This window comes from Chenopodium quinoa, unplaced genomic scaffold (genome assembly GCF_001683475.1).
Source record: "Chenopodium quinoa cultivar QQ74 unplaced genomic scaffold, ASM168347v1, whole genome shotgun sequence".
Classification (NCBI taxonomy): domain Eukaryota; kingdom Viridiplantae; phylum Streptophyta; class Magnoliopsida; order Caryophyllales; family Amaranthaceae; genus Chenopodium; species Chenopodium quinoa.
Genome location: NW_018743574.1, coordinates 5,162,908 through 5,188,798, shown reverse-complemented (window position 1 = coordinate 5,188,798; position 25,891 = coordinate 5,162,908). Strand labels below are relative to the sequence as shown.

Genomic DNA, 25,891 nt, shown 5'->3' with positions numbered 1-25,891 from the left:
CCCAAACCCGACCCGTTTACCCGAATTGACAGCTCTAATTGTTACCACAAAAAAAATAATCTATTAGTCTAAATTTGAATTGTCTCCAATAATATAAATTGTTTTTCTACATTCTTACCCAAATTTGCTTAAAACATCTTAAATTGTACAACCAACTCAAACAAGTAATATACCCTATGCCTTTATTTGGGTAAATTAACTTTCAAGTTGCACAACTTTTTAGTCATTGTCAATTAATTTGAGCACATTTTTTCTCTTATACGTAACGTTATCATTATCTCTTATCCAACAAATATTGTTTTATAAAGTGGTGTGTACGTAAAGAGGTGATTTTTAATATTTAAATGGCCATTCCAATATTTTTTGGAACCGGGAGAGTAACTCTAACCATTTGAGTTATAACTTCATCAATGTTGATTCATGCAAATTTGTAAATTTTAGATGTATATTACTCTAAATTTGGATCTACCCTGCAATCCAAAAATTAAAATACTAAAAAATCATCATATTGTGTCGTTATACTCTTAAAAAATGAACAAATTTGTTAAAGTTTATTATATTATACAGTATTCGATACGGTATTTATCTTAATTAAGGTATGAAGCACATGCTAAATTAGGTATAAGAGCTCATTTTAAGAGCTACTCGTAGTTGAGTACTGTTGAGTTGTATGCAAGATAGCAAGAAGAATAGTACTTGCACCATTTGGTACTTTTACAAGTTCATCATAACAAAGGCTGACCTATGAGTAAGTCCGAATTCGTATTCCCATTGTAAAATTTAATTGCACTGCGAGTACCATTTAATATTTGTTGGTAAAATAACTGTTGAAATCAATAACAAACAAGAAAAGATTAGAACTTTCCTGGATTGAAGATCCCAAACTCACAGTCGCGCCGCGAAACAAAATCCACTGCCTTAGAAGCGAAATACGCCACCACCGGTACAAGTTTCCTAGTGACGCACGCCCCCCAAGTTTAACGCAACTCTCCTTCGTAATTCGTGCACCCGAACCCGAAGAGTGGAATTGCTCAAGAACTGTTCAGATCTCAAAGGGTAGGTTTGTGTTTGTGTGTTTAGGGTATAATCAATAATGAAATTAACGTGTATTGATTTTGTGGTATGAGGGTATTTATATGAATATATTGGAGTAAGGAACAAGCCAAGAAATTAGGTCTTTTAGCCCACGCAAGCCCACCGCCCAAAAGCAAACTGATCGACCGAGCTCTCGCTCGCAGTCGAGCGAGCTATCGCTCGGCCTAGCAGTGAGCAACTAAGGCAGCGAGCTCTCGCTCGAGCTCTCGCTCGCCCCTGCCGCAAGCAAATGGCCAGCGAGCTATAGCTCTCTCGTATCCGAGCTATAGCTTGGCCTTGCAGCGACCACGAGCAGCAGCGAGCTATAGCTCTCTCACCCGAGCTATAGCTCGGCCTTGCCGAAGCTATCTATCCTCGCTAGAGCTATAGCTCATTCGCTAGATCTTTAGCTTGCATATATCACTCCCTCGTTAAATCCTCGCACACTCACTTGGTAAATCTCCGATTTGCATTACTAGAATTGCAAATACTCCAACAATCCCCCACTAATGCAAAACGGACATGAGATCATGAAATCTGAACAGTAAATGAAAGTCTTAGTACTTAAATGCTAGTATCCAAAGGTTTGAACTAACACATTAGTGCACAAGGTTTTCAACACTTCCCTAGTGAGTATCCTAAGAATTGAACTCCTAGGAGCGAGGAAGGGACCTTGAATGCACATACCTTGAATTTAGAGCTTAAGCAACTCCGCCAATCTTGGCCAACACTTGAGCTCTCATGAGTACTTCAGGAAAACAATACTTCAGTCTTCCCTTGAGAGAGGCCACCTCTCGTACTCACGTAGGTGTTCATCCTATGTGTTACTCACACACGTTCCCAGCAAATTCAAAGGTCTTTCCCTGCAGGCTTAAACATGTTTAAGCACCTTGCAAACCTAAGAAATCCATGCAATGGAACTAGAACATTAAGAACATAAGTTCAACCCTTCAACTTTCGGTGTCATTATCTATCCTGTTTTAGGAGCCACTGGGATAAAGGTCTTAACTCTTTAAGAACCTCCACCTATCCCTGCTCAGAAAACAACTAGACTAATGACATTAAGAGATAAACTCAACCTAACAGAATCAACTTACCACTCTTATAGAGTAATAGATTCAAACACATGATACACATATAACAAATCCACATGATTCATTGCAATGAAACAAAATAACCAAAACAGGTTCTTGATTTATCATAACCAATGTATCATGTCACATAGCTAGAATAGCTACCACTTCAAGTCATTACAACAAAGGTCCTAAACCCATACCAGCTGATGACTCCACCACTAGTCTACGACTCAAACCTTTAGTAAAAGGGTCTGCCAGGTTTTTCTCTGTTCGAACATAGTCCAACGAAATAACCCCATTCACAATAAATTGCCTCACAGACTCGTGTCTGACTCTTATGTGCCTTTTCTTACCGTTATAAACGCTATTTTTAGGAACACATATAGCGGCTTGTGAATCACAATGCATAGATACAGGTGGTGATGGCTTCCCCCACAAAGGAATATCGTTCAGCAAATTTCTCAACCAATCTGCTTCTTGTGTAACAAGATCCAATGCAATGAACTCAGCTTCCATAGTTGATCTAGCTATACACGTCTGCTTATCAGACTTCCATGAAACTGCATCCCAACTAAGGGTAAACACATAGCCACTTGTAGAGCTTGTTTCATCACTATCCGTTACCCAATTTGCATCACAATACCCTTCAAGAACCAAAGGATGACCAACAAAATTCAATCCCTAAGACATGGTTCCACATAGATATCTGAGCACACGCCTCAAAGCAACCCAATGTTGCTCACTAGGACAATGAGTATAGCGACTAAGTCTACTAACAGCAAAAGCAATATCAGGGCGAGTGCAGTTCATCAAAAACATCAGACTTCCAAGCACCTTAGCATATTCAGTTTGAGACACACCGTCCCCCACATTTTTTACCAAAAATCCAGAAGGATCAAAAGGAGTTCTCAATGGAGGCAAATCAAAACAATTAAAGTTCTTCAGATTTTTCTCCACATAATGAGACTGAGATAGATATTACCCTTTCTTGGTTTTAGTAACTTTAACACCAAGGATCACATCTACCTCTCCCAAATCCTTCATCTCGAACTTTGAATTTAAATATTTCTTAGTTTCATTAATGACGTACATGTTTGTGCCAAACAGGAGCATGTCGTCAACATACAGGCATAATATCACACATTACGCACCAAACATCTTAGAGTACACACATGCATCACTACCATTGACAACAAAACCAAAACTAAGAATAGTTTTATGAAATTTTTCATACCATTGCTTCGGAGCTTGTTTCAAGCCATATAAGGACTTTTTTAGTCTGCACACCTTATTCTCCATCCCAGGAACTACAAAACCCGGAGGTTGCTCTATGTAGATCTCCTCCTCCAAATTGCCATTCAGAAAAGCTGTCTTAACATCCATCTGATGCACAATCAAGTTGTAAGATGAAGCTAAGGCAAACAAAACACGAATAGTGGCAATTTTAGTCACCGGAGAATAAGTATAAAAATAATCAAGGCCAAATTTTTGAGTGAATCATGTTATCACTGATAACTTGTTATTTGGCATGATTTTAGGGTACTTTTGAACCTTGTTTTCGTTATTAATCGACATCAAAGTTCATTTTTTATCCTATTGTTATGCAAATTTTGTACCATGCATGCTTCACCGGTTGTTTGTGTTTTTGATGTAATGTAGCTATTTTTAGCACTATGGAAATGATCAAGCATGAGTGAGAAAGGATAAGGGCAAGTTTGGTTGATAGAGCCATGGAGGAAGAAGGAGGAATGCCTTAAAGGGAAATGAAAAGCTTTTGGAGAACCTTGAAAGGTCGTTTGCGTAAGCGTCAACTTCAACCAACAATAACTTTTGATCTTATCAACTTTTTGAAGCGATTCAAATTGGAGATTAAAGTTCGTCTCAAGAGCTTTCCAACGACTGGTCACAAGTCCATTTCCGACAAGAAACGTAGAAGTTACAACTTCCCAAAGTTAAGCAGTCTAGGCAGGGCATCCTGCACGGACGTGCAAGATGATAGCACGTCCGTGCAAGTCTGCACGTCCGTGCCAAAAGCTGCACGTCCGTGCAGACCTTGGCAGAAGCTTCTGCCTCCATTTTGGCCCTCCTGCACGTCCGTGCCAAACTTAGCACGGCCGTGCTTAGCCTTGCACGTCCGTGCCAAATCTGGCACGTCCGTGCAGACCTGCAGTCGAACTCCTTCCTTGTTTTCTCCGTCCTTTTTATTTGGGGGTCATATAAATACCCCTTTAGAGCTCATTTGTATGGGGGGGAGGCAGTTTTCAGAGCTTTTCTCTTAGTTTGTAGTCTTAGAACATTAAATTCTCAAATCATTAGTTAGTTCTCAATTATTAGCTTGGAATTATTCAAATTCAATCATTGTAGAAGACAAAATCCACCATTGTTGCTCACCTTGAAGCTTCATAGTAACCATTTCTTACTCATCTTTTCTACTTCTCTTTACTTTGTTGTTAATTATTTGCTAGTTCTTGCATGTTTTGGATTGTTAATTAGCTTAATCCTTAGTTTGAATTTGTTCATGAATTGCTTGAATTCTTTAATTGCTTTAACCCCCATGGATTGTGAGTAGTCTAAATTCTAGGGTTTGGGCAAAACCCTCAATGTAGTCACTAATTACTTGTTGCATGTGCTAATTTGGTTGTTGTGGGATGTTAATTAGTTGAGCTTAAGTGGTTTAATTGCTTAGTTCTTGTATATGGCCATTGCTAGAACTATTTATCCAAGCTTTCTCAACGAAGGATCGAGAGATGAACTTGAGTTAGCTCCCTTATGCTTGATTGACCCGAAATGCCATGAGAATAGGGATTACCGGTCAAGGGAATGTTTATGTCATCGTGATTATGCTTTAACACTTGTTTTATGCTATGTAACCACGAAAGTAGGTCGTATTCATGATTCAAGTAATCCCTCTAGCTTGAGAGAGTAGTTGGGTGCTTTAGATGACTTCCCCTAATTTATCCCACTAATTTACCTTGATTGTTGCATGCTAATTGTGATTTGTGATGAAGTTGAGTGGTATAACCCAAGCCCTGGATTCCTCTTAATATTGTTAACCTCCTCTTAGCTTAGTTGAATTGTGTTAGAAGAAGTTACTAAAAACCAACCCAATTTAGAATTCGTTTAGCTTATTTAAACGGTAGTACTCGGTGGTTGATTCAACGCCTCTCTTGGGTTCGACCCTTTCTTACCCTTACTATTGTTAGTGAGACCAAGATAGGAATTATTATCTTTGGTAGGCTCGACGACGGCCTATCAAGTTTTGGCGCCGTTGCCGGGGAGGCAAAGTCACATTGAATGTATTATTGTTGAATGAGACTAGATGTGTGTATATGTATAGTAGTTTTCTTACCTTAATTTTTGTTTATGTGTGTTTAAATTGCGATAGTCATTGCTAACGTTTTTCTTAGCTTTGTTTGACTTTGCATGACACGAAAGAGTAAGCAATCACCGCTTATTCCCGTTGATCCAGAGCTAAATAGGACTTTGAGAAACGTGAGGAGACTCTTGCAAGGCACACCCGAGTTTTCCATTGTATATTCGGATTCCGATCCGGAAGAGGTTTTTGGAACTAACGAAGAAGATAACATGGGAGAGAATCCTCCTCAACCATTGTTAAGAGACTATGACCACCCCAACGCATTCCAACTTCGGAGTGGCATACGTCTTCCCACCACAAATGCAAACAACTTTGAACTTTCACCTCAACTCATCCGTATGATTCAAAGCGATCAATTCGGAGGTAGTCCTCATGAGTGTCCTTTTGCTCATTTGGACAACTTTCTTGAGTTGTGTACAACTATCAAGCAAAACAACATTTCGGAAGAGTTCATCCGTATGCACATGTTTCAATTCTCCCTCCGTGATAAAGCAAAACATTGGTTGAGAACGGTTGAAGAGGGATCATTGAGTACATGGGACGAAGTCACTAGAGCCTTTCTTGGAAAGTATTGTCCTCCGGAAAAGACCGCCGAACTAAGAAGAAAGATCACCAATTTCAATCAAGACATTGATGAAACATTGAGTGAAGCTTGGGAGCGTTTCAAAGATTACACAAGGAAATGCCCCCACCATGGTTTTACATCATGGATCATTGTACAAAGCTTCTATGACGGTCTTACTCCTATTTCAAGGGCCAACCTTGATTCCGGGGCCGGTGGTAGCCTCAAAAAGCTATCGGTGGACGATGCATACAAGATGATTGAAGAAGTGGCCAAGCATTATGCATATGGAGGTGATAGAAGGCAACCTCAAACAAAGAAGGGCGGAATTCATGATCTTAGTGCAATAGATCTTATTGCATCAAAGTTTGATATGCTAGCTCACAAGCTAGATCAAGCCACCCTCACACCCTCAAGCTCTTCCTCGCAAGTCATGTCTTGTGAGACTTGTGGAGGAAATGATCACTTGTCCTCTTATTGCAACTCAACGAATCAAGAGCAAGCGGCGGCAATTGGGCAAAGGAATGAACAATACTCCCAATCCCACAATCAAAGTTGGAAGCCCCAACATAACACGGGATGGAAGCAATACAACCAAGGCCCCCACAAAATAACTACAACCAAAATCAAACCCAACCTCAAAACCACTACAACCAACCTCAATCACAAAACCAACAAGCTCCATACCGCCATCCCAACCAAAGGGATCAAAACCACCAAAGATCACAATATAACCAACCCGCTCCTCCTCCTCCACCTCCTCAAAAGACTAGCCTTGAGTCCGTTCTTGAAACTTTCATGACTCAACAAATAAGGAACAATGCGGAGATGAATGCAAACATCCAACAACTCCAAGCACATAATAAGATAATGGAGGGCCAATTGGCTCAAATTGCACAACAAGTTGGAAGTTCATCCTCTAACCCCGGTGGTCAATTTCCAAGCACAACGGTAATGAATCCAAAAGAGCAAGCGAAATCAATCACCTTGATTATGGAAGGGGGGTATGAAACTCCAATTATGAGAGAAAATGTTGCCAAAAAGGGAGATGAGGGAGATAGTTGGGTAGATGAAAGTGAGTTTGAAAATGAAGTGAGTGAGGAGGCGAGAGGAAGGTCAAAAATGAGTGATGAGGGTGCCTCAAAGAGAGATGAGGGAGAAGTGAAGAGTCAAGCTCCATTGAGAGCATATGAGCCTCATATTCCATTCCCTCATAGAATGATAGAGAAGAAGCTAAATGAGAAACTTTCTAAGTTCCTTGATGAAATGGAAGGACTTCAATCAAACATTCCACTTCTCCATGCTTTGTCTCAAATGCCTACATATGCAAAGTTTTTGAAAAATATTCTTTCTAACAAGAGTAGGCTTGAGGAGAGTGATTCTATCTCTCTTCCAACGGAGATAAGTGCTATTCCTCAAAATGAGCTTCCCGAGAAGTTTGGTGACCCCGGTAGTTTTGCTATACCGGTTAAGGTTGGAGATCTTGAATCAACAAATGCTTTGTGTGATCTTGGGGCTAGTGTTAGCCTTATGCCTCTCTCTATGGCAAAAAGATTAAATCTTGGGGAGATTAGCCCCACCAAAATGTCAATCCAACTAGCCGACCGCTCGGTTAAAGTCCCATTGGGAGTCTTGAAGGACATCCCAATTCAAGTGGGGAAGGTTCTTGTGCCTTGTGATTTTGTAATCATGGAGATGGATGAGGATTTCAAAATTCCTCTCATATTGGGTAGGCCCTTTTTGAAAACCGCGGGTGTTAATATTGACATGAAAAAAGGGCGGCTTACCTTAAATGTTGGGCATGAAAGAATCTCTTTCTCATTTCCGGAAACGTTGAATGACCCCATGGTTAAACAAGTTCATCGGGTTGATGTTTTGGTTAATATTTTGAAAGAAGACATGGAGGAGTCACAAGATGAATCGACTCATGCTCCGGAGGTGAAAAAGCAAGAGAGGGCCAAGAAGAAAAAGAAAAACAAAATCAAGTTGATAGACAAGATGTTTGGTTGCATTTCTAGTGATGATAGCAATGTGATTATTTTGCCTAAGGAAAATGGCAAGTGTGTGGGAACAATGAGATGGGTCAAAAAGGTGTGCCTTGATCCTCCCTAATTTTGGATAGCGCAATTTCGTCAAGCTAGTGACGTTAAAGAAGCGCTTCCGGGAGGCAACCCGAATATTTTTGTAGTGGATTAACTTTAAAAAAAAAAAAAAGAAAGAAAAAAACAAAAGAAGAAAAAAAAAAAAAAAAAAAAAACAGCACAAAGTGCATGTCTTCCAACAACAACCAACAGGAACAAAGGTACCAAGGAGGTTCAAGCGTCGAAGAAGACCCGATCCTTGAGTTAGTCTTCTTTCTCCTTTTTTTTATGAGCTTTTATTGCTTAACATTGAGGACAATGTTTATGATAACTTGGGGGGAGTCATTTGCATGCCTTCTTGACATGTTGGTTTGTTTGGTTGCGTTTGTTTCGGTTGTTTCATTTCCCTAATATCCAAGACCCTTAATCCAATTTAGCTTCCTTGAAATCCAAACCTCTTGTCATGTGAATATTAGTGTTCCCTCTCTAGTTAGTAATGTGAATATTTTCGCTTTCTCTAAAAAAAATGATGAAAAAATTGAAAAATGAAAAAAAAATAAAATTGCCCAAGGTTGAGACTCAAATGACAATGCTTATATGTTTTTCTTGCTTGACTCTTGAGCGATGAGTACTAGTTCTTTTAGAAGGGTGCATGCAAGAGTTGGGGTCATTTAGAGGTCTATTAATCCTGGTTGCATTAGTGTATATGAAATGAAAGTCGATGAATGCTCAATTGCACATCTAGCATAGGATATTGTTAAATTTGCCCAAAGTAGGATATGTTTGAGTCAAATTGCGGTCCCTTGTGCCCTTAATGTGCCTCACTTCCTCCCCGAAATGAAACTCTATTAGGGAATTGGTTATACTTGTATTATGTGTAATAAGTGGCATAATAAGCCACACGTTTCGAATAAAGAAAGAGCCGCTCACAGTTAAAAGAGGCGAGGGCAATAATGTAAAAAAAAATGAGAGAAAAAAAAAATAAATAAATAGAAAAGAAGGGAGAACAAAAAAAAAAAAAAAACTCCCCCAAAAATTCTCAAAATTTTGATTTTCTTTTCTTTAGAGGTCAACTTGTGGATGCCTCCCACACATTGTCGAATTTGTTGCTTATTGTTTCTTGTGAAATTCCCGAGTTAGAGTGTAATTAAGGGGCCTTGGGTGTGCATTTTGGGAGGTGGACTAGCATTTTGAGATTTTATAACCGAAAGAGGGCTCATTACAACTTTGGAATATCTAGGTGTGCTCTAATGAACTAGTAAAAGGCCAAAGGAAGTATCCTAGTGCAACCTTCTTTAGTTTTCCTCTCTACCCCCAACTCATGTGTACATTTGTATGATCGGTAATTCTTGAAAGTCGCTCATTTGTCTTGCTTGCTATTTATATCTCGATGAGTTGACTTGGGTGATAATAACATCAGAACTTGTGTAGTTTGATAGTTTTGTTGTGGTTTGTGTGAGTTGTGGGTTAAGCTCAATGGAAACCCTCACGAGATAAAAACTCGTCCTCTAAGGCGACTTAGAGGTTTAAATTGCTTCTCACTTGTGCTAAAAGTGATGATGGCTGTCACCATGCGGATTTGTGTATTTATGCTTCCTCCTTGTTGCCTTTCCTTGGATTGTTGTTAGCAAGTCGTTTTCCTCCTTTGATTCGACATGTTTGTTTTGCTCGAGGACGAGCAAAATCTTAGCTTGGGGGGATTTGATAACTTGTTATTTGGCATGATTTTAGGGTACTTTTGAACCTTGTTTTCGTTATTAATCGACATCAAAGTTCATTTTTTATCCTATTGTTATGCAAATTTTGTACCATGCATGCTTCACCGGTTGTTTGTGTTTTTGATGTAATGTAGCTATTTTTAGCACTATGGAAATGATCAAGCATGAGTGAGAAAGGATAAGGGCAAGTTTGGTTGATAGAGCCATGGAGGAAGAAGGAGGAATGCCTTAAAGGGAAATGAAAAGCTTTTGGAGAACCTTGAAAGGTCGTTTGCGTAAGCGTCAACTTCAACCAACAATAACTTTTGATCTTATCAACTTTTTGAAGCGATTCAAATTGGAGATTAAAGTTCGTCTCAAGAGCTTTCCAACGACTGGTCACAAGTCCATTTCCGACAAGAAACGTAGAAGTTACAACTTCCCAAAGTTAAGCAGTCTAGGCAGGGCATCCTGCACGGACGTGCAAGATGATAGCACGTCCGTGCAAGTCTGCACGTCCGTGCCAAAAGCTGCACGTCCGTGCAGACCTTGGCAGAAGCTTCTGCCTCCATTTTGGCCCTCCTGCACGTCCGTGCCAAACTTAGCACGGCCGTGCTTAGCCTTGCACGTCCGTGCCAAATCTGGCACGTCCGTGCAGACCTGCAGTCGAACTCCTTCCTTGTTTTCTCCGTCCTTTTTATTTGGGGGTCATATAAATACCCCTTTAGAGCTCATTTGTATGGGGGGGAGGCAGTTTTCAGAGCTTTTCTCTTAGTTTGTAGTCTTAGAACATTAAATTCTCAAATCATTAGTTAGTTCTCAATTATTAGCTTGGAATTATTCAAATTCAATCATTGTAGAAGACAAAATCCACCATTGTTGCTCACCTTGAAGCTTCATAGTAACCATTTCTTACTCATCTTTTCTACTTCTCTTTACTTTGTTGTTAATTATTTGCTAGTTCTTGCATGTTTTGGATTGTTAATTAGCTTAATCCTTAGTTTGAATTTGTTCATGAATTGCTTGAATTCTTTAATTGCTTTAACCCCCATGGATTGTGAGTAGTCTAAATTCTAGGGTTTGGGCAAAACCCTCAATGTAGTCACTAATTACTTGTTGCATGTGCTAATTTGGTTGTTGTGGGATGTTAATTAGTTGAGCTTAAGTGGTTTAATTGCTTAGTTCTTGTATATGGCCATTGCTAGAACTATTTATCCAAGCTTTCTCAACGAAGGATCGAGAGATGAACTTGAGTTAGCTCCCTTATGCTTGATTGACCCGAAATGCCATGAGAATAGGGATTACCGGTCAAGGGAATGTTTATGTCATCGTGATTATGCTTTAACACTTGTTTTATGCTATGTAACCACGAAAGTAGGTCGTATTCATGATTCAAGTAATCCCTCTAGCTTGAGAGAGTAGTTGGGTGCTTTAGATGACTTCCCCTAATTTATCCCACTAATTTACCTTGATTGTTGCATGCTAATTGTGATTTGTGATGAAGTTGAGTGGTATAACCCAAGCCCTGGATTCCTCTTAATATTGTTAACCTCCTCTTAGCTTAGTTGAATTGTGTTAGAAGAAGTTACTAAAAACCAACCCAATTTAGAATTCGTTTAGCTTATTTAAACGGTAGTACTCGGTGGTTGATTCAACGCCTCTCTTGGGTTCGACCCTTTCTTACCCTTACTATTGTTAGTGAGACCAAGATAGGAATTATTATCTTTGGTAGGCTCGACGACGGCCTATCAATCACCAATCTAGCTTTGAACCTTTCCACAGTGTCGTCGGTTCTCATCTTTCTCTTGAAAATCCACTTGCACCCAATAGCTCTGCTCCCTTTTGGCAGGTCCACAAGCTCCCAGGTTCCATTTGACATGATTGAGTCAAGCTCACTGTTTACAGCTTCCTTCCAGAATGTTGCATCTACTGAACCCATAGCTTCTTCAAACGATTTCGGATCTTCATCCACAACCTGTAGACACAGCATGATCTCATCTAGATCATCTTCGAACTCACCTAGATTTCCGCACTCTTCTATAAAGGCTGTTAGGAAATCAGGTCCAAAGCTTGTCTCCACTCTTTTCCTTTTACTTCTCCTAGGTTGAATCTCACTTTCAATCCTAGGGGAAGTATCTTCTGGCTCTGCAGATGAAGGAACTGTATGCGGCACTATTCTCAGCGTAGCCAATGAATACCTTATCATAGGTCCTAGAACCTATAGTTGAGCGCTTGAACGATGGATAGCCCACCTTAGCTAGGCACCCCCACACTTTCATGTGATTCAAGTTTGGAGCATAACCCTTTCCATATTTCATATGGAGTCTTGTCTAACTTCTTGTGAGTTACTCTGTTCTGTACATAATTAGCTGATAGAACCGTTTCACCCCACAAATTGTCTGGCAACCCGGAACTTAGGAGCATTGCATTCATCATTTCCTTCAAGTACCTATTTTTCCTCTCTGCCACACCATTTTGCTGCGGAGTATACGGGGCCGAAACTTCGTGAATGATTCCCTCACTTTCACATAATTCCTTGAGGAAATCAGAGCCATACTCTCCACCCCTATCTTAGCGAACTCTCTTTATTTTCCGCTCCAACTAATTTTCTACCTCTGCCTTATACACAAGAAACTTGGATCAGCTTCATCCCTTGTCCTTAAAAGATACACCTTGCTGTATCTAGAACAATCATCAACGAAGGTGATATAGTAGCGTTTCCCGCCTCTACTTTCCAAGTTCTTAAAGTCTGCTAAATCTGAATGAATTAGCTCAAGTGGTGTGGTCTCTCTCTTCGTGACATATTTATAGGGTTTCTTCACGAATTTAGACTCCGCACACACTTCACATTTTTCAAATCCATCTAATGACATATTAGGGAGCAAATTTAAACTTTTCATTTGTTTCAATTTTGTTGCACCAACATGACCCAACCTACTATGCCATAATTCAAAGGACTCAACAATATAAGCAGAAGTAGAAATCTTATTCATTGAAGGAACAATTACAATCTCAAGAACAAATAGGCCCCCACTAAGGTAACCCTTTCCAACATACTCCCCATTACGGGTTAACACAAGTTTATTAGCATCAAAAACTAACTTAACTCCTACTTTGTTCAACAAAGCACCAGAAATTAAATTTCTACGAAGAGAAGGAACATACAACACATTGTGAAGAGCTAAGGTCTTCCCTGAAGTCAGCTTCAGAACCACTTTGCCCTTTCCAAGTACCTCAGAGCTGCTTGAATTTCCCATGTAGACTTGTTCACCTTCCTTTGCATCTTCCATACTGACAAACAGGTCCTTGTTAGCACAGAAGTGTTTAGATGCACCAGTGTCCACGATCCATTCACTGTTGTTATCAACCAGGTTGACTTCAGAAACAACTGCAGCAATGACATCTTTATCCTCATTCTCAACCAGATGAGCATGACCCTTGATTCCTCCACTCGATTTCAGATTTTTCTTCTTCTTGTTTTTGCATCGTGAAGCAAAGTGCCCCACTTCACCACATGACCAACACTTGCCAGTGACTTTCGTCCCAATTTTGCCCTTAGCTTGGAGATTTCCCTTCTTCTCAGAGCTCCCCTTCTTGGCACGATTATCACTTGTTTTCTTGTCAGAGTCAGCACCAGATTCAACAAGGTTACCTTGATTGCTAACACATTCTTAGGCTTAGAGGAAACATCCTTAAGCCTATTGGCTTCCTCAATCTTCATGTGGCTCACAAGTTCTTCTAGGGTTAAATCCCTCTTTTTATGCTTGAGGTGATTTCTATAATCAGACCAGGAATCAGGCAATTTTTCAATCAAGACATTAGCCTGAAGGATTTCACACATCTTCATACCCTGAGCAAGAATTTCAGCAACATAATTTTCATACACATGGACTTGGTCCATAATAGGCTTTGTATCAACCAATTTGAAATTCAACCAATTTCCAGTCACATACTTCTTTTTCCCAGCATCATCGGCAGCATATTTCTTCTCTAAAGACTCCCACAACTCCTTAGCAGATTTTATATTGACATACAAATCAAATATGTTGTTTTTTCATGCTGTTCAAAAGATGACCTCTTACGAATTTATTATCACGATCAAATTTCTTGATTTCAGATTCATTAGCAGTAATAGTAGTGATCCCTTGACTAGAACTAGATTCTTTATTCCCAGGAGCAGGAGTACTAGGAATTTCAATCATGGTATTGGTTTGCTCAATGGGCTTTGGAGCATCCCTAAACAAAACATAATCAATCTCTACTTGTTTAAAAGCAATCAACATCCTTTGTGACCATCTCTTATAATTAATTCCATCAAGAGACTCAACCTTAGACAGATCTAGGTATAGACGAGTTTGAGAATTGCTAGTCATGATATCAACAGAATAAATCAAATTCTATTTCGCTTCTAAATTGTTGGTAAAATAACTGTTGAAATCAATAACAAACAAGAAAAGATTAGAACTTTCCTGGATTGAAGATCCCAAACTCACAGTCGCGCCGCGGAACAAAATCCACTGCCTTAGAAGCGAAATACGCCACCACCGGTACAAGTTTCCTAGTGACGCACGCCCCCCAAGTTTAACGCAACTCTCCTTCGTAATTCGTGCACCCGAACCCGAGCTATAGCAAATGGCCAGCGAGCTATAGCTCTCTCGTATCCGAGCTATAGCTCGGCCTTGCAGCGACCACGAGCAGCAGCGAGCTATAGCTCTCTCTTACCCGAGCTATAGCTCGGCCTTGCCGAAGCTATCTATCCTCGCTAGAGCTATAGCTCATTCGCTAGATCTTTAGCTTGCATATATCACTCCCTCGTTAAATCCTCGCACACTCACTTGGTAAATCTCCGATTTGCATTACTAGAATTGCAAATACTCCAATAATATTTACGTCCATTCTAATTTAATTGTAATATTAATCATCAAGAATTTATGACATGGACACGTTAATAATACCTCTTTTTTCCAACAAAAAAAAATAAAAAATAAAAATAAAAATGGGGCTAATTCATTCTCATTTGATTACAAAATCCTCCACTATTTCTCAATCATTATATATTCTTTTCGATTAAAATATAATTAAAGACATCCAACAACTTATCACCTAAAACTCTTTACAATCCTCGATGTGATAATCAGATTGAGACAAAGGGAGTACTTATTATATTATTTTTCATGTGACTATTAAATCGATTTTTGTATCACTTTAAAGGCGGTCCAGGACTTTTAGTATAGGACATGCCATACAAATTAAGTAGCCAAAAATTTAAATCCAAAAAAAAAAAAAAGTTAGTTATAGGCATGACCTCCAACACTAGGGCTGGCAAACGGATCAGGTCGGGTCGGGTTCGTGTTCGGGTCAATTCAATTTCGGGTTGAATACCCCTGACCTGAACCTGACCCATTTAACTTTTCGGGTCAAAAAGCTCAACCCTAACCTGATTTTTTCGGGTTCGGGTCAACCCGAATCTGACCTGATTTTTTTTTTTTAAATCATTTTTTTCGATTTTGAATTTACTTTAATTTTCAGATCTAATATTTCCCATTTCAATTTTAAATATTAACATCTTAATTTTATAAAGAAAATCATTGATAAATAATCAAATTGATACCATCTACAAATTAAAAGTGTAGATCATAAACATATAACAGCTGCCCTTCTAGAAAGAGTCTTAATTAGATAATAAAATACCAAATTAAATTACATTACATAAGATCTAAAACTAAAAAAACATAAACGTTTCTCCAATTTCAATGATTTGCGGAAATATCATCTAGATATTGTTCGATGACGATGAGGTTGATGCTTGCAGCCTGCTGTTGTTAGATCGATCGAGCGGTAGAAAGTATAGAAAGAACATAAAACGCCGAAGGAGGCTGATGAAGCATAGAAAGCGTGATGTGATGGTGGTGGAAAAATGCCGAAGGATTAACACAACCTTGGATTGATGAAGGAGAGATTGAGATAACGCAAGGAAGTGTAGATTGATGAAAAGAATTCCAAGGATTAAATAGAAATTAAGGGTTTAAAAAAAGGTTGGAGAAGATTTTAGGGAATGAAGAGAGAGAAAATTTAAGAGAGAGAATGGAGGAGAATAAGAACGGCTGAGTGAAAGTGAGAAAGAATTGAGGAGTTAGGGTTTTTAATGTTAGTAGGTGGGCTCATTTTGAATTTGGGCTGGTATGATGATCTATTTAGGCTTTTTATTTTATTTTTTTCGGGTTATATGGGTCAATTTCGGGTTGGGATTTTCAACCTTAACCTAACCCATTTAAATTTCAGGTCGGGTTCGTGTCAACCCATTTAAATTTTTGGGTCGAAAACCTCAACCCTAACCCGCTATTTTCAGGTCGGGTTCGTGTCGTGTTTTCGGGTCGGGTCAATTTTTGCCAGCCCTATCCAACACAAGCAGATGTATTGATTACCAATTACAATGCAAACCAACTCAGCCAATTAATAATTTTACTTTAAATATTTACAACAATTTAACACATAACTCAAAATATTTTATGGGAATACGGCGGGCCATGGCCTTGGTAAGCCAACCCCTAGATCCGTCCTTATATCACCTAGGAAAATTCTCAAAATACCCTATAATATTTACAAGCTCTTAAAATATTGTAATTTGATCTTAAACATCAGATTGAATGGTCTTAAATCATTGATCATTTTATCTTTATCATTCAACACACAAGCTTACATTAAAAAAAAAAAAATCAAAAAAATCTACTGTACCATGTATGACAATCACAAAGTTTTAGGTAACATCAAACCAATTATTTGTAATTCACAGAAATAGACAAAAATTAAGACAACGAAAGAAAAAGGGTACTCTGTATTAGACAATGAGGAATCATGGCACTATGTGGGAGCTTTTTGGAATCCATATTTTAGTTTATGCGGAATTGTAGACCTTTGGTTGCAAACCCAAATTGTTCATATCCGTTGGTGGTGTGATTAAATACTCCCACGTTACTATCCATACTTAGGTTTTATTCGAATTGATACAGTTTAAAGTATATATGAATGAATAAAGCAAGATTTTCCCCAAATTATTCCGAGCATCTAAGACTCAGTACTCCCTTCGTTTCATAAAATTGATTATATTTTTTCAATATGTAATTCTAAAATATTACTCGTAACATTTTATAGTTTTCTGAATATTGCTAATAATACTCAAAAGGAATCCTCAGTCATCATGTGAGACTTCACCAGATTCTAGCATTGCAAGGCCCAGTGGACCTCAGTTTTTAAATTGACCCACTAAGATAAAGCCCACCACCTAACCTCTGGATACTTGGAATTATGTAGCTATGCAACCTATACTTCCTCCGACCCCAAATAATTAAGAACCGGGAGCATTTTACACGCTTTTTATATGTGGTTTAATGAAGTTGATGAAAAAATAAGTTAGAAAGACCACATACTGACGAGAGTGTAAAGTAATAAGACCACATGCTTATTTCCAAGAAATGAGACGTTCTCTAGACATCCATAAAATGAAATTAGAGCATACTAGGATGGACCGACGGAGGGAGTACAAACAATTAATTGATTGACCTTTCCTCCACTCCTTCGCCCCCGCCCCCCCCCCCCCCCTCTCCTAAATTACATGCTGATACAAACTACATTATAATCATTTAGAATCCGAAAACTTCTGTCAATAACAGCTTGAAAGGTTGGCTTCAGCAAATGCAGATGGTCACAATTTCAGAAAATGTGCAGAGAGGAGTTTGGAGACCATGAATCCGTTAAAGGAGTCGACATTAAAGAGCTCCTTCAGCTTCTCATCACATATTACTGTCTTCTTCGCAAATGGGTCCTTCAAGAAAAACCACAACATTCATGAAAATAGTTAGGAGTAGTAGGCTTTTATAATGGCAAGTGTTTGCGGCTTCAAATGTAGCACCTCTTGCAGTTGCAGCTCAATGATGCTTAACACTGAGCCAATGTTATGGTTTTACCATTAATGCACTTATGAGATCAATGAAATATATACCTGGAGATTGTTTTCTTTTATGTATTCCCATACTCTCTTTATAACAACAGCACGGGTCAGTGCACTTTCTCCAGTACCCAGGAATTTTACAAGAGCGTCTGAGAGCGGAAGAGGGGCAAGAAAACCAGAATATACTTTCCTTGGAGGCTTTGCTTCAAATGGATCTGAATGGAGAACACAACGATACGGATAAGATCAGAAACATGGATTATAGGTGATTTAGTACGAGTAAAACTTAAACTCCACCAATTCAATATTCAGATTCTGCAAACCCTCAAGCATCATGAGGGAACTGGATCAAAAAAATAAATAAAATCTACATGAACACACTAAGAGAGAAATAACATATTAACTCATGGCAAAATGGCTTGATGATTGGTACCAATTGTATGCCAGCCAGATTTCTTACAATTTCTAACATTAGTAATTAACTTGAAATTTGAAAGCACACTGTTGTCCTCACCTTCTTCCTTCTCTTGCTTCCGTGGCTTCTCTCTCCTGACCGACTTCTCTGAAATTGCAAAATATTATGCATGTTAAATCGGTTTCAGTTATTCTGGAAGAATATTGTAATACTTCAGCATGCGAATCAATTTTAAGCCTATGAACAATGGTTTCAACATTCTTTTTGCAGCACTAAAGCGCGTATGAAATAAGAAGCCCAATAACGGGTATTACTAATCATTTAATCAATCACCATAACTGAATAAAGAATTTCAGAACAAAAGAACTGCATATGCTGTGTCAGGACAATAGACTAAGGCAATCAGGCATTGTGGCAACATATCAACAAAGTGATCAGGGATAACTAGGCTTCAACATCAGAGATATCCAGGCAGAGGGCAAGTATCATTAATAGATTGGCAATTACAAGATATCCATACAAAATTCATTTCAGTCAGTAGAGGCAGATATACACAAGCCTTGCTTTTCTCATCTAAGAAAGTACTTTCAGACAATAAATACCAGAATCATACGGAGTGTTACAGCTAAAATAAGTGCAGATGAGTTACGCTAAGTATAGATAAGATCAGATTAGGGAAATTGAGGAGAAAAAATGAAGCTGCAATGACCCAAAGATGATCTGAACAAGATTGAAAAAAAAATCCTGATGTGGGGGGAAAAGGACTGACCCAAACAACATTTTCTTGCACAGAGCCCCAGGCAACTGAAGATAAGACTGTCAAGAGACTCGGCGTGCAAACCCATTGATAACTAATAGGGGACTTAACTACAGAGTTCCTTTAAGAACTGGGAGCCAATTGATCTAGGAAAGCTGCAATGCCCTATGCATCTAGTTGAATCTATATGTTGCACCAAATTTAGCCTGTACACACCGCAAAAGGAAGCAGAAGTATCAATATGTACCTGACGGCCAAATGTGTTTTGTTAAGGCACTATGAATCTGGAGAATGTTGATGGAATCAACGCCAAAAAGTTCATGTAATGTTTCATCACAAATGATAGTCTTTCCATCCTGAGGATCTTGCAGCCTTTTATCTCTAACATAGCTCCACAATCGTCTGACAACCTGCAATCAGCAAACATTTCCCTGATTACATCCCCGGAAGTGTATTGTACAGCATGGGAAAATTGATGATGACATAGAGAATGTTCAGCATATACCTCTGTCCTTATCAAGTGAGGTACTCCGAGGAATTTCTGGAGTGCAGGAGACAGCGTACAGAACTTGCCAGACTCGCACACTCTTTTATTTTTCACTTTATTTTGTCGGCGAGACCTGGAATTAATATATATATATTATTAATATCTTTAAAATTTGCATTATGAAACTTTTACACAGGTCATTTTGAGAAAATCACTCAAGTAAATAAAAACTGATCGAGTGGGGAGATATCTTTATGTCAACCTCGTACAACACTAACAATCTAAATCACAGATATCCCAGTTTAAAGAAACCGAAATGAATTTTCCCAATATGCCTTCATGTAAAGGTTGCATGACTATTAGCAAATTCCGCCTTATATCTCTCTATTTTCGTTTCTATCCCCTATATATTTTGCCTCCCTCCAAAAAATTGCATAATTTTGAGCTTCATCCAAGGGCCAAATATCCCTCATTGCATGTTCATCCTTTGCTTGCCTGATCCAACAACATCACAATCTCGTAGAAATGTAAAGGCCAAGTCTACAGCCATAACTTATTGCATGAATTATGCTAGGCTTGCCATGTTCAACAACATTACAGTCTCATAGAGCTAGAAGGAGTTGACATTCTTGACAAGAACAAACCATGACCATGTCAATATCAGTGACCAAAACAGTGATGGACATGGACAAGGTCTTAAATAGAGTTTGGGACACTTAGTCACTTAGGATCTGGGAACCCTAACTTAGTTTAGATTGAACCATAAAAGTTACAAAATGTGCAACTACTTTTACATAAGGGTCTGGCTTGGACAAGAAACCCATTATGAACTCTGTGCGTTGACGTCGATGTTTGTTCTGGCAAAAGGAAAAAATTTAATAACTCTCTTAACGTCCTACTTGGTGATTTTGAAGTATCAACTGATGAAATCAGGATAATGAAGTTAAAATGGATTGATACACATTTAGTTTCAAAAGAACATCAGTAAGTTCTGATAGTTTATACTGTATAGTTTTTAGAATATGTTTTCATTGTGACCTATGCTCTTTTATGATGGATACTAGACATGCTCTTTGAATTTGAACAGTATAACGTTCTATTTTCATTTGAAATGTATGTTCTTTTACTTCGTAAGATAATATATACGTATGACCTTATCATAATATATTCTTCATCCATGGTTTCTCAAAAAAAATTATTTTATTAAATGAGATTTCATCCCCAATGAAGATGCAATTTGTTGATCTATGAAGACAGTATGAGGCTGTCTTCGGTTCTTGATAAATTTGTGTTAAAATATGATACCCTTTTATGTAATGGCAAGATGATATACTGATTATTGTTATGAATTAATTTGTATTAACTCTTTGCCCCAAAAAATTATTTGGCGGAACTTGATGTGCATTAATAAATCTTGGTTAACTTTACTTCATAAAAAAAGAAAAAACAATTTGTTTAAAATTAAAGTCTAATTTACATGATATGTGTATACAATTTTTAATTTTTCAATAAAAAACAACAAATATATGTTCTTTTTAACAATAGCCAATGCTTCACAATAAAACATGTGAATGTTCTTTTTTTTTTTTCTTTTTTTTTTGTGGTCATTTTACATACTCAAAGTCTCAATTTTTATCCTCAGCAAGTGGCACGGCATTCAATCACCTATTTACCAAACATTTTTATGCAATAAGCTAATACAATCACTTAGCCAATAAATCAGTTAACACAACCCACTAGTCAAAATCTGCTAAACATGGTCTTACACAAATAAGCCATTTGTTTAACAAAATTATAACAAAATACCATCTAATCATAAATTCATAATGCAGTACTCATACAACGGAGTACTAACATCGAGGATTCTATGTGTACTCTTAAATTCTACAATTGTACATGAACTCTTAATCTTTACTCAATACTTTAAGTAGTCAGTTTTTGCTGAATTACTGACATACATTGAAATGTAGGATCCCATGTCTTTAATTGGCCATTAAATAATTAATCCCCATTACTTGCAAAAACATTTATACAGAAATTCAAATATCCTACAACTAAATCAAATTAAACTTTTTTTTAACCCTCATTACTGTATAAATAAACCATGCATGTACTGTACAAAAAGTAACTAATACACCAAATTCAATCATACAAATAAAATTAATAAAGCTAACATAAAAATAATCAAACCCCAGAAAAATAATCTAAATATTTCAAAAGAATTGAAATTACCGTTTGAATTTGCTAATACCCTTGAAAGTATCTGCTGCTGCTCTAATTCCTCCTACAGATAATTCACCCTCATCTTCATCCTCGTAATACTCATCGTCTTCAGAATCTGAAACGTCGTCGTTTCCTTCATCACCCCTAACAACCGCAGCATCAAGATAATCATCTTGTTCTTCAGAAAATTTGTACTGGGTTTGAAGAAAGCGGTCAACTTGGATTCTGAGAAAAGGTTTTTTATGAGATAAATCAACCCCAAAATCAGACTCTAATTTTTTTCTAATGATATTATTAGTCGTCTTCTTCAAATCAGACCCACTTAAAAATTCATGCACTTTCTCTGCAAGCTCAGAATCTGAAACCATTTTCACCAAATTTGTTTGTAATACCAACTGGAATACAGAATACTGTATAACTTTACGGGGTTTGCTTTGAATTTAAGGTGAAAAAAAGGGTTACGGGGTAATAAGGGCCAAAATGTGTGACAACTTGTGGGTCCCACCGTCCTAGTACATCCTTAATGTTTTGTGCTTTAAATGCATTCAAAAAAAATGAGTGAATGGTTTTTTCTAAGGAAAAAAAAGTGAATGGTTTAGAATGCTGCAATGCTCTTTGTCTTGCAAAAGGATTGTAAAACAAGATTAGGTATAATGGACATGAATCATTAACTTGTTGTTAACATGTCACATACTATAAAATAGACCATTTAATATGTGAAATGCTAAATACCGTCATCAAACTTAATCAAACCACCATCATTTTAAGCAAAGAGATTTTCTTGCCCTTACTAAATTTTTTTCCATTTTCCTAATAGCAACCACAACTAAGGCAACCACCACCAATCACGACACTGTTACAACCCACGCCACCACGACCACCATAACCCAAATGAAGGGTCTTTCTTAAAGTTCACTATGGTTGGAGGAAGACAGGTGGGAACGAGCGGAGCGAGAGCTATCCACCGTGTCAATGTAACCTCTACCTTCTACACCAGACAACTACAACGACGACGAAAAATTAATGAAATTTAAGATTATAGATTGTAAAAATATAAAGAAATTGAACTAATGAGTGCTTACCTCGGTAGATAGATTGACAGGAAAACTAACTATATGAAGTGCTTAAACAAAACGATACTCGTAAATAACTTTGTACAAGACCAGTAGTTGGTTCTTTCTGGGATGTGTTTAGGATTGTTTATTCTTTATTTATTTTTGTATTTACAAAAAAAAAAACTCATATGTCTACGAATTAGAACCTGTGTATACTCCACTAATAGTGGTGGCTAGTAACCAAAGTTTAAAATCGGTTGCCTGCTGCCGATAACCGGACGCCAAATTCGGTTGACCGCTGCGATTAACCGGTTATGACCATCGGTTACCAGGCAACTGGTTTTCAGCTCCGGTTACCAGCTAACAATTGTAAAAGAAAAAAACGAAATCAAACTGGAAAACTTTCCTCATGTCCACCCATTTCGCTACCCCTTGACAGTTGACACCCACCTGATTAGCCCCCTGGCTGGTTTCGAGCCGCCGCTGCCTTCCTCCGCCACGAACAGCTGTCGGTAATCTCTAATATTTGGTTGTGGTGGTTGGGGGTTTAGTAGGGGCAAGATTGACACTTTACTTGAAATGATGACGATTTTGATAAATTTAAATGGCGGTATTTAACACTCTTTTAATATTAGGAACACTGATTGTTTTATTAATAATAATAAAAAAAAATTACTATATTACAATGAGTGAATGGTGTTTAAAAAAAATTAAAAAAAGTAAATGATTTATGATTTAGTGTGCTCTTTATCTTGCAAAAGGATTGAAAAACAAAATTAAGTATAATGGACACGATTATCGTTGTTGGCATGTCACATATAGAGTAGACAATTAACATTAGATATTTAATTAATAAAAACGAAGTCACTATACTAAAATAAAGATTATTATGTTGAAAGAAAAATAATTGTGTGTTTGTGACATTATAAAACTATTATAAGAGGTTTTTTTAAATGAAAATTTTAATATACTCATGCTAGTCAACTTAAACAATAAAGGTGTTAAAATTAGTGTTGTACGTTCAACTTAACATTGTATTTTAGGTTCACACTAACATCAAAGATCACACAAATTTTAATTAAGATTACTAGTTAAAAATAAAGTTATTATGTTAAAATTAAGGTCATTCTATTAAATATAGCGCAAACCTTAATTCCACAATAATATTATTGTGTAATGTGTCATATTTATTTGAAAGATTGGATATATCAATCTATTTATCAAGATATAAATTACTAAATAAGATATTCACTCTATTTTAAATCAAATCGGAAAAAATAACTTTAAATCAAATTAATCAGAAAAATAAAGTTTGGATCAGATTGAGTACGAGATATTTTTAATCGCTAAATATCTTTAATCGTAATGAAACAATTACGAGTATAAAAAATACTCTAGATTTGTCGCATTTTAACATATTTTAATTCGTCACAAATTAATTTTATACACTAACAAATCAACACAATTATTTCATCTGTTATTAGAGGGTTATTTATTATTTGTTTACCTATTTAGTTCTATTTTTTTCAATTAATGTATAAGAACTAAAATTCTTGTAAAAATGAAAAGTAATTTGAAATGATTGTTCACAATTTTTTTTTTTCACTTTTCTAACTTGCATGTATTTTTCTAGTATAAATGTACTTTAACCTACTTTCAATTCATCTAAACTCTCATTTTTTTTTTCTAAAAAAACAGATAAACACGTGATGAGAATAATGTTCCATAAGGTTCAGCAGCCGACTGTTTTCAAGATTACAAGAAGCCACATCAGCTCAAAGTCATAACAGAATAACTAATTCTGTTAATGGTTAACTAATTCTGTTATGCTTAGTTGTTACTAACAGCTGTAATAATTAGATTGTGTAGCTATAATAATTAGCTTGTATAAATATGCTATTCTACTGCTTTACTCATTCAATCAATCATATTTTTACAAACACATTATTGTAAACATTGAGCTAATAATAGAAATCAAACAGCAAGTATTTCTGTTGTTCTTCCCTAATTTTTCTCCTTGTTCTGTTGTTCTAAATTTCTCTAATCTCTGAGTTCTAAACTCTTACATGGTATCAGAGCCTACATAAAACGATTTTGAGTTCAAATTTGTCGAGCATTTTTCCTGCAAAATTCTATAATCTTACAATTTTCTGTTCAAATACAAACATCATAATTCGATCAAATGGCTGCAATGTCCGCATTAGATCCTTCACAAGATCCAATTTCACCTTCTTATCTTTCATCCTTTTGATAATCCAGGCATTAAATTGGTTTCAGAGAAGTTTGATGGATCTGAGTATAATGATTGGAAGCGTTCAATGCTAATCAGTTTGTCGGCAAAGAACAAAGTAGGATTTGTTGATGGTTCAATCAGCAGACCTGGTCAGACTTCAGGGTTTACAAGGCCTGGAATAGGTGCAATAGCATGATGATTTATTGGATTCTGGGGGTTTTAGATCAGAATTTGGCTAAAAGTGTGTTGTATTTCAACACAACAAGAGAAATATGGGTGAGTCTTGAAGAAAGATTTGGTGCTTCTTCTGGTACAGTTCTTTATGCTCTACAACAATCTAGGGATCATATTGAGCAAGGTATGGATGACATTTCAACTTTCTATACAAAAATTGAACGGTATGGGATCAAATTGATGAGTTAGATCCTCTTCCTACATGTTCTTGTGCTAATTGTACATGTTCAATCACACAAAAACTCTTGAAACCTCAGCAGGATAGTAGGTTAATTGTGTTCTCGATGAAGTTGAATGGTGGATATAAGGTTATGAGGGGAAGTTTGTTATTGCAGCAGCCATTACCTACTATTGAAGAAAAACATAAGCAGTTGAACAAAAGCAGTTTAGACTCAGAGTTTATGGCATTTGCTGTCAATAAAAGAAGTTATAATAAGATTTACAATAACTTTGAAAAGAACATACAACAGAATTTTAATGGGAATTTTGGTAATAAAAGGCAGAATTCTTATAACCACCCGAACAGGAAAAGCCAATTACTATTGTGATTTTTGCAAGATACTAGTCTTCAGAGATGCAGGAAGGTGAATGGTCAGAATGCTAACACAAATTAAAACATGAAGATCACAAAAAGGTTCACCTCAATATATATTCTTCGCACAAAATAACGAAT

General features: G+C 37.2%; 4 protein-coding genes across 4 annotated transcripts; 3 read left to right on the top strand and 1 right to left on the bottom strand.

The window, feature by feature from the left end:
- Positions 1–5,735: 5,735 nt before the first annotated feature.
- LOC110682573 lies at positions 5,736–6,890 on the top strand. The gene has a single exon (XM_021858929.1). It carries the CDS (start codon positions 5,736–5,738, stop codon positions 6,888–6,890), a length of 1,155 nt encoding a protein of 384 aa, XP_021714621.1.
- A 68-nt stretch (positions 6,891–6,958) lies between these two features.
- On the top strand, positions 6,959–8,200 carry LOC110682572. The gene is made up of 2 exons (XM_021858928.1): positions 6,959–7,524; positions 7,609–8,200. The coding sequence occupies exons 1-2, from the start codon at positions 6,959–6,961 to the stop codon at positions 8,198–8,200; spliced, it is 1,158 nt and encodes a 385-aa protein (XP_021714620.1).
- A 9,259-nt stretch (positions 8,201–17,459) lies between these two features.
- LOC110682258 (upstream activation factor subunit spp27-like) lies at positions 17,460–22,252 on the bottom strand. The gene is made up of 6 exons (XM_021858549.1): positions 21,706–22,252; positions 19,492–19,606; positions 19,234–19,396; positions 18,329–18,376; positions 17,866–18,029; positions 17,460–17,688 (listed from the first exon to the last, which is right to left on the bottom strand). The coding sequence occupies exons 1-6, from the start codon at positions 22,062–22,064 to the stop codon at positions 17,569–17,571; spliced, it is 969 nt and encodes a 322-aa protein (XP_021714241.1). The 5' UTR covers positions 22,065–22,252; the 3' UTR covers positions 17,460–17,568.
- Positions 22,253–24,312: 2,060 nt separating this feature from the next.
- Positions 24,313–25,766, top strand: LOC110682571. The gene is made up of 4 exons (XM_021858927.1): positions 24,313–24,319; positions 25,011–25,166; positions 25,208–25,342; positions 25,408–25,766. Exons 1-4 carry the CDS (start codon positions 24,313–24,315, stop codon positions 25,764–25,766), a joined length of 657 nt encoding a protein of 218 aa, XP_021714619.1.
- Positions 25,767–25,891: the final 125 nt, after the last annotated feature.

Bases quoted from the DNA above. Each gene is read 5' to 3' on its own strand.
- LOC110682258 (XM_021858549.1), bottom strand. From the start codon at position 22,064: ATGGTTTCAGATTCTGAGCTTGCAGAGAAAGTGCATGAATTTTTAAGT. The intron at 19,397-19,491 runs GTATATGCTGAA...TGCTGATTGCAG, and splicing joins CTCACTTGATAAGGACAGAG to GTTGTCAGACGATTGTGGAG. The intron at 18,030-18,328 runs GTGAGGACAACA...TTCTCCATTCAG, and splicing joins GAAGCAAGAGAAGGAAGAAG to ATCCATTTGAAGCAAAGCCT.
- LOC110682571 (XM_021858927.1), top strand. The intron at 25,167-25,207 runs GTGCAATAGCAT...TGGGGGTTTTAG, and splicing joins GTTTACAAGGCCTGGAATAG to ATCAGAATTTGGCTAAAAGT. The intron at 25,343-25,407 runs GTATGGATGACA...TTGATGAGTTAG, and splicing joins TAGGGATCATATTGAGCAAG to ATCCTCTTCCTACATGTTCT.
- LOC110682573 (XM_021858929.1), top strand. From the start codon at position 5,736: ATGGGAGAGAATCCTCCTCAACCATTGTTAAGAGACTATGACCACCCC.
- LOC110682572 (XM_021858928.1), top strand. From the start codon at position 6,959: ATGGAGGGCCAATTGGCTCAAATTGCACAACAAGTTGGAAGTTCATCC. The intron at 7,525-7,608 runs GTTTGGTGACCC...TCTTGGGGCTAG, and splicing joins CAAAATGAGCTTCCCGAGAA to TGTTAGCCTTATGCCTCTCT.